This window comes from Hirundo rustica, chromosome 5 (genome assembly GCF_015227805.2).
Source record: "Hirundo rustica isolate bHirRus1 chromosome 5, bHirRus1.pri.v3, whole genome shotgun sequence".
Taxonomy (NCBI): Eukaryota; Metazoa; Chordata; class Aves; order Passeriformes; family Hirundinidae; genus Hirundo; species Hirundo rustica.
The window spans coordinates 32,893,383-32,908,469 of NC_053454.1; the positions used below are offsets into that span (position 1 = coordinate 32,893,383).

The 15,087-nt window shown below is 37.9% G+C and overlaps 1 protein-coding gene across 8 annotated transcripts in view; it reads right to left on the reverse strand.

Annotated features, from left to right (window-relative positions):
- Nucleotides 1–15,087, reverse strand: part of TENM3 (teneurin transmembrane protein 3) — an 844,329-nt gene that overhangs the window by 38,677 nt on the left and 790,565 nt on the right. For 6 of the 8 annotated variants that reach the window (XM_058420807.1, XM_058420806.1, XM_058420805.1 and 3 more), the window contains 4 exons: nucleotides 8,501–8,768; nucleotides 7,784–7,927; nucleotides 3,877–4,126; nucleotides 3,445–3,465 (listed from right to left, as the gene is read on the reverse strand). In XM_058420807.1, coding sequence (XP_058276790.1) covers nucleotides 3,445–3,465; nucleotides 3,877–4,126; nucleotides 7,784–7,927; nucleotides 8,501–8,768 — 683 coding nt within the window. The remainder of the gene's footprint in view (nucleotides 1–3,444; nucleotides 3,466–3,876; nucleotides 4,127–7,783; nucleotides 7,928–8,500; nucleotides 8,769–15,087) is intronic. The other 2 variants (XM_058420808.1, XM_058420803.1) reach the window with 1 other exon arrangement.

Genomic DNA, 15,087 nt, shown 5'->3' on the forward strand with positions numbered 1-15,087 from the left:
CAAAAAGTAAGTAACTTATGCCTAGCACAATTATTTATTTCCAAACAGAAGTTTTAAAGCTCTTTTCATAAATATGAAGATGTACATTCTAATTAATTCCAACAAAAATGAAATCGGGATGAGTTCTCATGGAAAGTAGTGTATCCACATCAAACCAAAAAAACACACCTGACAATTTAAATGTATTTTCTCATTTTATTAACATCTCCCCCGCCCCGTTTGGAAGTGCATAGGATATTACTACTTAATCAACAGAAACTCTCCAACTTGCCATATGTAGATGTCTAATGGCTCCCTTCTGAGCTGATACAACAGGCTTAACCTCAGCATTTCTTTTCAGGTGAAGGTTAAATAGCCAAGGAGGCTTTAGCTGATAGAAACTCCCAGTAATTTATGGGAGAAAGGCACAATTTGAGCCACTGAATAACTGTCAAGTGAAAACTACATTTGTTTTCTAGCCAGAAAACATCCATTAGCACTATGCAGATCTCAAAAATAGTACAGGGACAAGCAGCCAGCAGCTGGAAAGCTGCAGCGTTTATGAAATTTCATTGTGCCCTGAAATGAAATTAAGCTTCTGCCTTCCACCAATAACAACAAATGCAAAGAAATGAAATCCCCAGCCCGTGACTTATTGACTCATTCAGTATTGCCTAATCACTTTCAGTAGTCTGCAAAACATGGAGTTACATACACACACTGGCTCCTGTAAAGACAAATGTCTAAAAATTAACTTGTTCTGTCTATGCTGAATAATAGTAAGTGCTTTGAACTGAAAGTGAGCACACACATGCACATAGCTGTAATGATCTATTTCCATTTGCTTTTATCTTGCTTAGGCCAACCTTTTAATTCTTCAGCTATCAGATCACCTAGACTATTCTCCATATACAGATTTTTTTGAAAATACTCCTCCTGCTTCTGTCTCTGTCTCTCTTCCCTTCACTATGTGCACTCTAAACTATATATCCCCTCAAAGCTGTTCTTATGTTTTGTTAAACATTTTTTTTTTCTGCCTCTCTACAGTCTTGGGATAGTGCCATAGCCTACAGAAGACCTCCCTGTCTTCAAAGTCCTTCTAAAAATTACTTCTTCCATGAATGTCTATCAGCATTAATCACCCACAGGCAGCAGTGTGTATAAAGACATCATTTCAGCTTTGAGACTGAAAAAATGTGAGGTCACTGGTACATGAGAGGAGAAATTTGGTCTGCACTCTCTCTAAAATAGAGTACAGGCTTCTTGAGGTAGGAGACACATCACACTGTGCTGAAGCACCGTGTTTATAGGCCAGGAAAGGTGAATGCTTGAATAGACAAGAGATCTGAACTAGTATTTAGCCTCATTCAGTAGTTTTACTTAGGGAATGCATTTTTTAGTGCATTTTCTTATAATACCTAGCAATTATCTTTTGCAAAGTAGTCTATTGAGGGCTGTTTTCCAAACTGCAGTTTAAGTAGAAATCTCCTCAGCAGTCTGAAAGACTTGCCAGTGAAACTGGACATTTGCTCCCTTCTCCTCTTACAAGCCTGACAGATGTGCTTCCCTCTGCAGCATTTCACAGGACTCTGCACGAATTCATGCAGCCAAAGGAAGGTATTTGGTCTCACAGTGTGTCCTTAGCTGGAGAGCCCATGGTAAGAGGATTTGGTGGACCCTAAAAGTTTACATGTCTTAAATAAAAGGCAGCTAAATTAATAGAATAAAAAGCTCCAGGGGATATTAAGCATAAAGATCCCACTCTTGGCTTAGGAAGTCTCTCATCAGCAAATCTCTAAGGCTGAGAGTGGACACCAGGAAAATGTTCATGATGTGAGAGAAAACTGACTCATAATAAATTGTGTTGGGCTGCACAGCGGGCTCCACACCTCCTGCCTCCTGGCTCCACAAGTGCTCCTGCAGAGCCAGTTCTCCACAGTCCTCTGTGTCTCCTTCTGTCTCAGGAGGAAGCCCTGCTTCGCAGCTGCTATGGGCCCATGCTGTTACACTAATTTGTGTGGTATGATTGCAATTTTGCTACCCAGAGCTTCTGCATGTTTAGGCATGAATAAAGCAGAAAAGCTTCAGTCTTCTCCCTCACCAACTTTTTTTACACGCAGGGATCCAGTTTCTGAAACACTGCAGTTGAGGCTGTGACCACAGTTCTGCCAGAGGGAGGAGAGGGTGGCGCTACTATATCACAGCAAAAAACCCCCAGTATGCATCCACTCTTTAATCCTTTTTTGTACATTCCACATCCCATTTTAGGTATTATTCCACATTCTACATATTTGTCAAGACAATGTCCTGTCAATCTAGCTGCAATCACAACTCTGTGATACCACAAGGGATATAATTCTTTTAAGAGTGGTGGAACTCCACTAATTGTAACACAAACTAATTGTAATAGTGAAACCCTAAACCCACCAAACAGAAGAGACTGCCTCCAAGTTATCCCTGGAAAAAAACGCACAAAACCAATTCTGATCATTAGCGATGCAGACACTGTACTTAGTCATGGAATTTTTTGCCCAACACATCTGAAACATTTTTTTGAAAACATAAAACCCTTCCTCACACAGAAGCATGTCCAAAGAAAAGTGAATTTTAAAACCAAGGACAACACAGATATGACTTTGGGATTTGTTTAAAAAGGAGGAAGAAAATGATTGACAGCAAAAAGGACAGAAAGGTACCAGTGGACCTGTATACTTAGCAGTTCTGCCACAAAGGTTTGCAGGGTTTCATGTCTGCAGCAAGATTTTAGCATGACTCTATTTTTTTTTTTTTTTTTTTTCTCCTTATCAGCACCAGCTGCTGTGGCAAAGCAATTCTAAGCATCCACCTACTCTTCTGTTCTTGCTGTTATTGTAGCTGTGCCAGGATGGATGAATGCTGTACTACAGTCCTCTGATTACTGCTGTTTCTATGACCAATTTTGTGAGTCTTGGTGTATTTTAAAATCTTAACTCCTGGAGTTGTGTTATTGTTATTTTAACTTCCATTATTAAAAGAAGCTCACCTTTAAAGAAATGAATCTGCTAAATGAGAGCCTGAAAAGATTCAACATCAAAAGGCTAATGAAATGAACTCCCTTGATACTTTTATATGCCATTCTTGTCATATTTGGTGTATCTGATTAATGAGTGAGTTTTGATAGGATCAGCAAAAGTGCTGCCAGCAAGGAGTGAGCAGAGATGAGGGAACAGCAAAGGAGGGCACACAAAGGCATAACAAGAAGCCTGACTGCGGACAGAGAGTGATGAGAAAAGAGGAACTCATCGGAAAGGACGAAACAGCCTGACAGTTGACATAACTAAAACATATGAACTCATTATTTTTGAAAAATACTCCTCTTTTCTAGTAATAAATCTCAGAAATGACTTGCCCATTATAAGCATTCATTTGTTAAAAAAGAAAGAAGAACAGTTAGAAAAATATAAATCTTCTTTAAGGAATGCTTACCTATGTCTAAAATCTTTATTTCTTGGTGGGAGCAAGTAAAAAAGAACAGAAAAACATTATTAGACAAACATTCAGAAAGGATGTTAAAAGATGAGAAGAAGGCAACATTTACATCTGTCATTAGTGAAGTGGTGAATGATTGTCCCTTGTCCACTTAGGTCGACCACATATGTTAACTCTTAAAATCTGCAGAATTATTACTTTGGGTAGATTAAATTCTCACATTTAGATAAGCATAGTTAAAATATTTTATGAGGGTAAAATATTTTCATTTCAGTTTTAAATACTTTTATAATATTTTGACTCAACTTCTGTTTTGTTCCCAAAAGCATTCGTAAACTCAAACTTACACAATGTCAGAAATTTATTCAATACCTTAATTTGCCACAGTAACTCATAACTCCAAAAGGTCAGGATGAGAAGAAAACATACCTTAGCTCCAGAACACTAGTTACATTTCCAGATGGGAATATGCGCCGAACGTAGTTGAAATCCCCCACGTACAGACTGCCATCTATCCCACAAGCTAAGGCAACCGGAGCCAGTAATTTATTACCATCAGCTTGACCATTACAGCTTGGACAGGAGATGCTGCGTCGTCTCCCGTTGCCCATAATGCTACTAACAACTGGGGGTTGCTGAGATATAAATTGATTTTCACCATTCCCTTTGTAGAGGATTCCTGCCAGACAATATAGAAAAAAAACAAAACAAAACAAAACCAAAACCCAATAACATTTATAAAAACTCTGAATGTATACACATATAATAATGCAAAAGTATTCTTAATATTATTTTAGCTAGTTAGTGTTGTTTAATGAATTTTTATTGTTTCACCACATATTTCTCACTACTACTAACAACTTTATTAAAACATCTATAGTTATATTTAGCTTATAAATATGCAAACATTAGATTGTCTTGTCCACAAAATTTAGTAGAAACACTAAATAATGTAGCTCTTAAAACACCAAAATGTTTTTCAGTCTTTATTTTTAAATGTTAATAATTTTTATAGTTATACTTCAAAATAAAAATTGTCATGCTGAAGGAAATATAAAGTATATTAATGGAAGGAAGGTCTTTACAGTTTTGAAATAGCCCAGAAAGGACTGAAATTCTAATGTACTTTATAAAACAAGAAAAATAATATATTTGCAAATTGTATTCCCAAAGTCCTAGTATAATTAATTATGAATATCATGTCAAATGTAATCTGAAGTGGATTACTATTGCAAATTGTAAATACTAATTAAAGAGCCACTTCAAAAAGTTGTAGATTGCCTCAATTTTACATTATAAAAGATTCTTCACTCAGCTCACAACAAAAGTGTTCCTCTGGCAACAAAGTCTGCCTCAATACCGTATCTTCAGTTATAGGCAGTTATTAAAAATGTCAAAACAACAAAAAAAATGTGGTGCCAGGCCAACCTGCCTCTAAAACTTAATTCTGCTTTGAGGCATAAAAGAAACAATAATTTTGTGAAGACAAAACAATGTGCCAGCACTATTTTTCTTCCTTATCGCCTACATAGGAAACCTGAGAGGAAAAATGGATGCTTTATGTTAAATCTTCAGTCTTGAGGGAAAAAAAAAAGTACATTAAAGTGTTGCCAGGACCCTCATTGTTCAGTTTCATGATGAATCTATTAAGGTGTCCTCTACAAATGGTCAGCTATTACAGTTCTATTCGTGAGTCACCATATGTCTTTCCGGGGTATAATTCATGTAAACCATACGTCACTTTGTACTGTAGAGAGATCTGGGTTTTATTGATTGCATGACCAGAGTTTCATGCAGTTTGGAGCTGAAGGATACAGCAATCTTTTGAGAAGTTTAGAAGAAATTTAAGATGTATTTCTCTTTCCCTCCTCACTCCCAAAGTGCATGATTTGTATGGAAAGGTATGAGAAAAAATACTTTGCTTTCCTCTTTAAATGTTTTAGGTGTCTTCACTGCTTTTAATGTTATAAAATGCAAGAGATCATAAATGTAAAACCAATATACATGATAAAATTGGAAAAAATGAAAATGGTTTATGGAAATCTAATGGCAAGTAATCTAAATAAGTAATCTAAATCAAAAGAGGAAGAATGTATTTTTCATGAATAGTTAAAGCCAGAATGCATTAACAGTATACGAAATCCCCTCTCCTATGATTACATCATTTATGAGAATCATGGCACTATAATTTTGTCTGAAATAGCTGAGTTCTACAATTTTCATCAGAGGAATTCTAGAAGTCAGCACAGTGCACTGTTGCACCTGATTTATTCTGTCATTACCTTGAAAAATTGGTCCTTCACATTTCTCCTGTTATCACAGACTAAAAGATGTACATTAGACTATTTACTGCAGTAGTTTGGATTTCTGTGCAAACACTGTCTGCACTCTCTTCTGAACAGATTTATGCATCTCATCCACCTTGTCAACTCTCCACTTGGTTTATTCAATTAGACACATGACACTTTGAAAAGTCATTACTTGTCAAATGTACTTCTAAAAATAATTTAAAGCCATCATCAATTTACCCAGTGAACAGACTCAGTCTTACATATATATTTATAATTATAGCTCTTCACAATTTTAGGTGGATTACTTTACAATATTTTGCACAGGTTTGGTTATTAGTATTATTTTTTTTTTTTTTTTACATTTTAGATTAGGTACAATGAGATTTTTTTCCCTTGATTTAGTTACCTTGTTTCCTTACCAGTCAGAAGCACCGCTTTATGTGTTGATTACCGTGTTACACATAGTAAGCTTGTGTACCAGTGTGAGACCTTCACGGGACATGAAGTACTGCAGAAGTGATGATCTTCCTGATAATTACTCCAGATTCCTCTCTTGCATAGAAATCCAGTGCTACCAACTACTACTTTAAGCTATGTGACTGTTTATTTCACGATTTCTACATGCTTCCAGCCACGTTTTTCCAAGTTTCTTCCTGTTCAGTGTTGAGCTGAGGTTTCCTTAGTATGGCACCGTGCAAATAGTTGTTGAGCAGCATGCTCGACAAATATACTTTGATGCCAAAGTTACTGTGCAAAAGCTAAGTTCAGCTGTGTGAGAATATGAACAAGCAACAGCTCTGCAGACAGCAAGGTCTGCAGGAGAGGGAGGAGGTGCTGCAGGTGCCAGAACTGAAATTGCCCTGCAGCCCATGGGAGAAGACCACGGTGAGGCAGCTGTGGCCCTGCAGAACATGGGGGTCCATGGTGGAGCACATATCCACCCGGAGGGCACACACCACTGCAAGGGGATGACCAAAGGAGGCTGTGACCCTCTGGGAAGCTCATGCAGGAGAAGGCTTTTGGCAGGGTCCCTGGACACATGGAGAGAGGAGCCTGTGCTGGAGGCAGGTTTGCTGCCAGGACTCATGACCCCACAGAGGACTCACTCTGGAGCCATCTGCTCCCGAAATACTGCACCCCATGGAACAGACCCACACTGGAGGAGTTTTGAAGAACTGCAGCCCATGGGAAGGACTCACATTGGAGAAGTTCACGGAGACTGTCTACTGTGGGAGGGAGCCCATGCTGGAGCAGGGAAGAGTGTGAGGAGTCCTTCTCCTGAGGGGGAAGGAGCAACAGTGGCAGGGTGTGATGAATTGATCACAGCCCCCATCTCCCATGTCCCTGCACCACTGGCAGGGAGGAGGTGAAGAATTCAGGATTAAAGTTAAGCCTGGAAAGAAGGGAGGATTGCACGAGTTGTTTTTAAGATTGGTTTTCTTTGTCGCTACACTACTGTGATTTGATTGGTAACAACTTAAAATAATTTTTCCAAGTCAGTTCTGTTTTGCCTATGACAGTGACTGCTGAGTGCTGAGTGATCTGTCCCTGTTCTTATCTCAACCTATGAGCCCTCTGCTCTGTTTTCTCTCTCCTGTCCAGCTGGGGAGTGACTTGGGTGGCTTTGGTGTCCAGCCAGGTCAACCCACCACAGCATATCCAACACAGACTTTCTGATGAATTAATTAATGCATATGTATTTATACGATGCAGAAGCATGACATTCAATGTAAATCATAGAAACAAAGAATATCCTGAGGTGGAAGGGACCCACAGGAATACTCCAGGCCCTGCACAGGCCAAGCCCAAGAATCACACCGTGTGCCTGAGAACACTGTCCTTCTTCCTGCCAACTCTGAATGGCTTGGTGATGTGAGCACTTCCCTGGGGAGCCAGGGAAGCTCAAAGCATGTACCATCTGCAAAATGTTCTATAATTTCCTTTTTTTAAAAATAACAGAGCAAACAGCAAAAAGTTTGAATGAGAGACCTGAAGTACAGGACAGTGGAGCAGTAAAACTAACAAGAAGAAAATGAACTCCTTACCATTCTGAACATCCAATACATGATGCTTATCCAATGTCCAGCCACCCATGTTGGAGGCATCTAGTTCATAACCCTGCAAAATGGCAGTCCGCTTTTCCCAGAGAGTTAGATCCAAGCAAGACTCATACTCGTAACCTACAGACACTGAAATAACAGCACATGTCCTCATTATGTACAGGATTCTGAAGAAGAGTTTAAAGAATGTGATTTCCTTAAACTATATACATTCTTTTGCTGTCCTAGGACACATGAAAATTCTTATGGCTTCTTAGCCATGTTGAAAATACTAATCAGAATCTTAGGTTATTAAAATATTTTTAGTTATTAAGAGTAAGTGAATTAAGACAGGTACAGAGGAAAGCCATTTTGTGATGTAAGTCAGATTGCTTTGTGCTTTATTTAAAGTACACAGAGTGTTGCAGACTAAACACCATAATGTATTATTAGGCTGAATAAAGCCTCTTCATGGAAAGGAATAGAAATCAAAAATGTCAGTTTTCTTGTGAATGAAAAATGGTTTCTTTTTCCTTCTGAAGGAAATTTTTTCTCATAATTCAAATTGCTCATAATGCAAAGTTTGGATTAGTATTTTTTAGTATGTTTCAATATAATTTTATCCTGCAAAACACTTTCTACTTAATGGATATAAGCATTTGAGGCGTGCTTCCCTATGTTCAAAACACCACCACAAGGGCAGAAATCTTCCGTAACACATACCAACAGCTTCAGATAATCCGTAGACCCTCTGATTGTATGCATCAGTTTTATCCCATATGAAGGTGTATGATAGATTTGGGGATGCAGGGAACCATTTCTGGAAAAGTCTTCCCACCACTGCCACCATAAGATGAACCTTCATTAAATTAAATGGTATAATAGATTGGGTCATAGTAATCTTCAGTACAGATTTATATCCTGCAGCCCTGGAGCTCAAGTATGATAACTTCAAATCAGTTCCTGGTATTGTTGTTTCTTCATGAAGTACCTATGCATTGTTAAGAGAAAAATACAGTAATTATTGGGAAATTAAACAAAACAATGCAGCTATCATAAAAGGCTGCCTAACATATTACGTGACAATGCATTAGGAAGTATTATCTATATTTGGCTTTAATGGTTAAAAAACCATAAATAAATAACATTTCACACTTTTTCTAAAAATTAAAGTCTAAACTCTTCATTATCCTGAAGCTGCTTAGTTGGTATTTTCTGCTCAAGCATTTCAAAATTATCTCCTTTATTTTAATGGAGGGAAAGGAAGCATGAGAAAACATTCCAAACTATTTTTTCCTGAAGAGGCAAAAAAGCATCTTTAAACTAAGTGAAAATTGTCCCTTATTATGCTGCCACCAATGCCCCAACTAATAAAGGCATGTGTAATAAAGGCAGTAGAGCCTCTAAGGAGAGCAAAGCTTGAGATTTGGATTGGGATGCCTAATTTCTTCTTTAAGAGCAGGAAGAACTTTCAGGTATTGTATTATTTGCATATACACCAGTGGATTGTAAATACTTTAAAAGAGAGCATTCTTCCATTTATTTTGATGACAGAAAAGTAGGATGCCTCAGGGAATGTTTTTCCATATTTTCTGATCAATATTCACTACTCAGATATCAGCTTATCACTTTCACATTTCAGAGAGGTGGAATGAGTAAATTTTGTTTTTAAAAGGTTCCTCCCCTCCTCTACCTTGTCATTTCCTCAGAGCTGAGGAGCTTTTGTGGGTGATGGATGGATGTGAAATGTTTCTGTGTAATGTGGATAAAGGCAGCCTATATTGTTCTATGCCTCAGTCAGAACATAAACACTGCAGCCAGCACTTGGAGTGAACAGCTACCAGGTATCCTGGTTTATTGAAACAAACAAAAGAAGAAGAAAAATGTATCTAGACATATTTGTAAAGGTACTGTTTCTTTGGTGGAGAGCACAAAGGTTGCAAAGGATGCTGAAGCACAAGCCCAGAACCTTAGTGGTGTTACAGGAACACTCTTGGGAAGTAAATGAAGAGAGGTTTATTTTACTTTTCTGTCTTCTGGTTCTGAATCTGAAGACCAAACACTATTTAGTATTTGTGGAAAGCAGACTTCAGGAAGAGCAGTGTCACAAATACTAGGCTTAAGACTTCAGTGGAATCAAAACCTGGCTACTAAACAAGTGCTACTAGCTCTCTATGCCAGAGAAATCCGTGGATGCTGCTTCTAAAGAATTGACTGTGTTGAATAGGGTGAAATAATATGGTTGATGCTCAAAGGAGGGCATGCTACACCATCCTCTATATTAGCATTTTTGTTGGATCTACAGAAAGATTTATACAGTATTAATTACATCTACTTCCTTCCCAATAACAGTAACAAAAATTCAGAAACACTGTTTTGACTCACTGTCTGGCGTTACAGTTATTTACATCTTATACCTGTAGACATAAAACTGTTGTTCCCCAGTAAGAATATAACAGAGCTGTAAGAAATAAAGTGGAACTGGAAGACAAATGAAGACAAGACAAATGGAATTACTATTTTTTAAATTCTTAATTTTTATTCCTAGAATATTTCCTTGTTCCCCATCAAGAACCTGTCTGAAAAAAAAAAGACAAGTAGTCACCTTGAAAGAGGTGAGCATGGCCTCATTTCTCTTTGTAAATCTAGTCTGCTTTCCCTCAGCTCAATATACAGACAGTGTCTAATCCAGAGAACAGGCAAATCTTTTCTACATGAACAAAACCACCTCTCTCTAGAGGGGTAAGTGATTGTGAACACATTCCTTTTCTGAGACTTTGAAGGAAAAGCACAAACTACCCAGGAACAAAAGAGAAATTCCTCCTCAAGACATCAGCAGGACTCTCATATACTGCACATTAAAGCTAGTCTAACAGATGGAGGTCTCTGTAAGCAAGAGGAGAAAAAGAAATAATATGCTTGTAATAGGACACAATTTAATGGACTTCCATGGTCTCCTGTTATGACCACCGCTTCTTTTACAACTGCCAACTGTGGAAGAGCAGTGTTAAACACATAGGTGGTCTTCCAGTACTTTTGGCTGAGATAACAGGCAATAAAGAGGACACCTTGAAGTTTCAATTTTCAAGAAATTCCACTGTGTATTTGGATTACTATCAAATTAGAAACTAGGACACTCATGCAGTTCTCAGTGAGGTTTAGAACAAAACCTAAACCCCTATTATTAGTTTCTGCAGAAGCCTCAAATGCCTGCTGGAAACCTGACTTATAACTTCCTTTTTTCCATAAAATATCCCCTGTAGTAACTTATTTTCTTGAGAACTTTAGAAATGTATCGGTAAGGTTATGCAACTCAATTTCTCTCCCAGAATTAAGCATTACAAAGAGAATTAAACAGTTTAATGTTCATCAAAAAAGGTAAATCAGCAGGCACAGCAGAGAGCTCCTATGGGAGCCATGACAACACATTAATTGCAAAGCAACCGGGAAAGTCACCGGGAAAAAAAGTCACATTGGGAATCACCAACACAACCAAGCTGTCTGTACTTCACCTTTTCCAGAAGGAGTATCAAACTACCTTCAGAAAGGCTGATACCCTAAGGGGACAGAGTTATTGCCCAGTCACCAAATTCTAATGGCGGACATTTTACTTATGGATGATCAAGCTTCTCCTAAGGAGAGCTATGAAATATTTAACTTAGGGGACTGAAGTAAGGGTCTCTCAATTTTCAGAGTTTGTTGTCCTGAAAGTTCGAGCTGATGTCCGAGTCACATAAATTGTGCAAGGCTCCTCGTCTCTCATGGCCAGCAGGACTAAAGCCATCCAGGTCTAGAATGCTTTCCTGCTCCAAAATATGATACGATTCCACTGACATGCTCTGATGGTATTCAGAACACTGCATAAGTAATTCAGTTAGGGGGAGAAATGCCTGCTGCGTTGCTGTGATTTTTTTTTGGCAAACTGAACAAATTCAATGGAGGATTTGAGGACAAATTTCACAAATGAGTGCAAACTTTAGTCCTAGTGTCAGTAAAAGGTTGTTTGCTGAGAAGTAACAGCTGAGTTGCTGCATTGAAATGTAACATGATCATGGCATTTTTAGACACAGGCAACTGCTGCTATTACATAAAGGCTGAGATTAAGGAGTACCAAAATTATACTTTAAGTAGAAGCTGAAACTGCTCATTTCAAGACAGAAAAAATGTTTTCCTTTAAAAACCTTCCTCTACAATTGAGGCTCTTAAATTAGCATTTAAATCAAGGAGAAATAAAAAGGGTAAAAATACTTGGTTTTTCTAGACTTAAAACATGGTTTAGGTACCACAGAGAAGAGGGGTAGGAAAAAGCCACATACACGTAGAAATATGAAAATGTGTCTATAAGAGAATAAAGAAAAAGGTATGTATAAAGTCTCAAACAGAAAGCAAAAGAGAAGAAAACCATAAAACGTGCTGGAAAAGATGGATATATATAAATGGAGATATTAGGTTCTACAAATAGTCTCCATTTTTTTCTACGTATGAACTTGAAATTCTGGAGATTTTATGTAGGTGAAATTAGGGTGCAGCATCCATAGAATACTAAGATTTTGAGATGCCCTATTATGTTGTTAGTTTAAATATTAAAATAGGTTAATTTCTTTGCTGAAAATGTACCCACCCTGAAATTACAAATAATTATTTTTATTAAGTCACTGAGGCTCATATTTTATCCTGAATTCCTCTGGATAAATAAATTTGCCAACTTCTGCTGCACTACTGACAGTAGTGGGAGAGCATCTGAGGAGAAGAACCTTGCACATATGATTTGAAGGTAAACATCCAGTATTTATTCTCTCATACACTTGAAGTGATAGAAACAAGAGGCTCAGGACCTGCAAAAGGCATCTTGCAAGCACATGTAACAGTGGATTATAGAAGTTTAGGAGAGGGAAACTCTCAAATACTCAGTTTCAGAAGTGTTCACTGTGACTCACGTAGGTTTCTGCCAGACCACATGGCAATATATGGAAAAACAGACATTGTAGGAAATTATTAGGAAAAGGAGAGTAACAATATTGCTTAATACATAAAAGCAGCTCCAGCTCAATCTGAACTTCATCTGCATGCAGTTTATTGCCTCGTTCCACACTGATTAATCTCAGCTACTTAAGTCTAGGCAAAGCATGGTAACTTGCAATTAATAGTAGATAAAATCATGCCTAAGCAGTCCAAATTTAGTTAACATGTTATTATCAACCCTCTTGAGTAATGATCTGTTTGGTCTGTGATCACCTCTTTACCCACTGTGTTTGTTCTTTCCCCTTGCTTGCCCTTTTTTTCTTTCAGTTTTCTTTCATGCCGCTCCTTTGGCACAGACTTTAATTCCCCCTCTGATCAATTTGGGATTCATAAGCCACTAAGTACACTCTTGGAAACATTATCGCCAAGGGATGATGAAGCACTTCAAGGGATGATGATTACAGCAGCACATTATTTTCTCCTGGAGTACATGATGGTGAGTGCTGTCACAGCACACAAACAGGGTGGCTAATACTGACTGCAGGAACATGGAGAATTACTTATTTCTCTGTGCTTTCCCCCAGTCTCACAGCCTTCAAACTGGCATTTTCCCTTTTTACATGAAAAGATTACCAGCAGTTCCTCTGGAGCTGAACATACAGTTTTGAATAGGATCTGGTTCTGCCCATCTTTTCTGAGAGGAGTGAATTTTTTTGGGTGACAGATTGTTGAGCATTATGCATTTCTGAGGGGAACCTGATCCGAAGGGGTGCGTGCCAGTCACAGTTGTGCAGCTCCCACTTGCTGAAGCAGAAAATTACATGTGGGAAATTTATGTGTGGGTTAAGCAAAGAATGTAGAAGAAAATACAGCTTAATGTTTTTTCACATAGTACCGAACTGGATTTTTGCATATGTAACAAGAGTTCCATTTTCCCTCATCATAAATCACCCAGCAGCACCAACTGCTGAAGATCCACTGAGAATATCTTTCCTTCCAGCTGGTTTCCTAGGGAGACAACTTGACCCAACACTCCCGCCTATCAGACCTCCCGCCTCACAAATTTTGAACCTGTAGACAATTTCAACTACATTTTAAGTAACAGCAGAAATCTCTAAAGATAATTCACTTCCTTTATGTTTGTAAAAAAATGGTTCTGGGAAGGAAGAAGTAGTCAATTTGTGACTCCCGTGAGAGAAGAAAAGGCTGAATGCGGTCTGTGGGGAGGGACTGGATGTGACAGACGGATGGAATTACAGCAGTGGGTGGGAATGAGTAGGAATCCAGACCTCATTAGTCCCACTGCTCATGAAGTAACTTGTTTACCTATACACTGCAAGTGTTTTTTAAAAAACTTTTATTTTCTGACATTCTTCTGTAGTACCTCTTTTCTTGAATTATATCCATCTAAGCCATTTTCCATAATTTCAGGAACTGAATCTATCATCTGTTGCCAAAACAAGTAAATCAGAGCTGTTTTTCAGTGGACTCTGTTTTGTAAATACTGTCTTTTAATTGACTTGCAGCTATCAAAGGCACAGAAATGATAGTGAGGATAAAAGCAACAATTTCCTGACACAGTCTAGATTTGTATGAGTGTTTAGTTGTAATTTTCTTACATCTTTCCTTTAAACCTGCTCCTACCGTGAACTGCTTAATGATTTAACTCTTTTCTTAAGAGCTCTGCATGAAAACATTTGAATACATTTTCTGTGTTTCTTTTGAAGAGGCAAGGACATTTCTAAGTGAATGTGAAAAACAGTGCTCTATGTAATTATGACATTGTGGAAGTAGGGGCAAGAAAAAGAGAGAGAGAAAGGGAGGCAGAAGGAGGATTGTTTCACTAGGAAAAGTTTGAAAATCAACACTGAGACATAGATTACTTGCTAAAATGCAACTGAAGTGCTTTATGAGCCAAGAGACTACTCATTGTACTAGTGATTATTATTTGAGATGAAAGAATCTAATACACCTCTCTTGAAAAATTAAAAAACCCAAACCATTTAATCCATAGTTTTTTCCACTTAAATCATAGTTTGGATGCTAAGTCTTACTTTCGGTATTACAAGTTCTGAAGTTGATTAGACCACAAGCTCACTGGCTTGTCCTCAGTGTTGCAGAGAATTCTTTTACTTTATAAAAATCTGTGTGTCATGCTACTTATCAGGAATAAACACATAATTCAAACTGTGTGTGTCTTTAGGACATAGTGAATAAACACCTTTCGTTTTCAGTCTCTAGGTGACCTCTAACAAGAAGGCAATCCTACAAGGCCAATGCACTATAGTGTGTCCTTTTCATTGGCCAGTGCTTGAACGCTAAACACATTCCGTAAATTAAGTAATGCA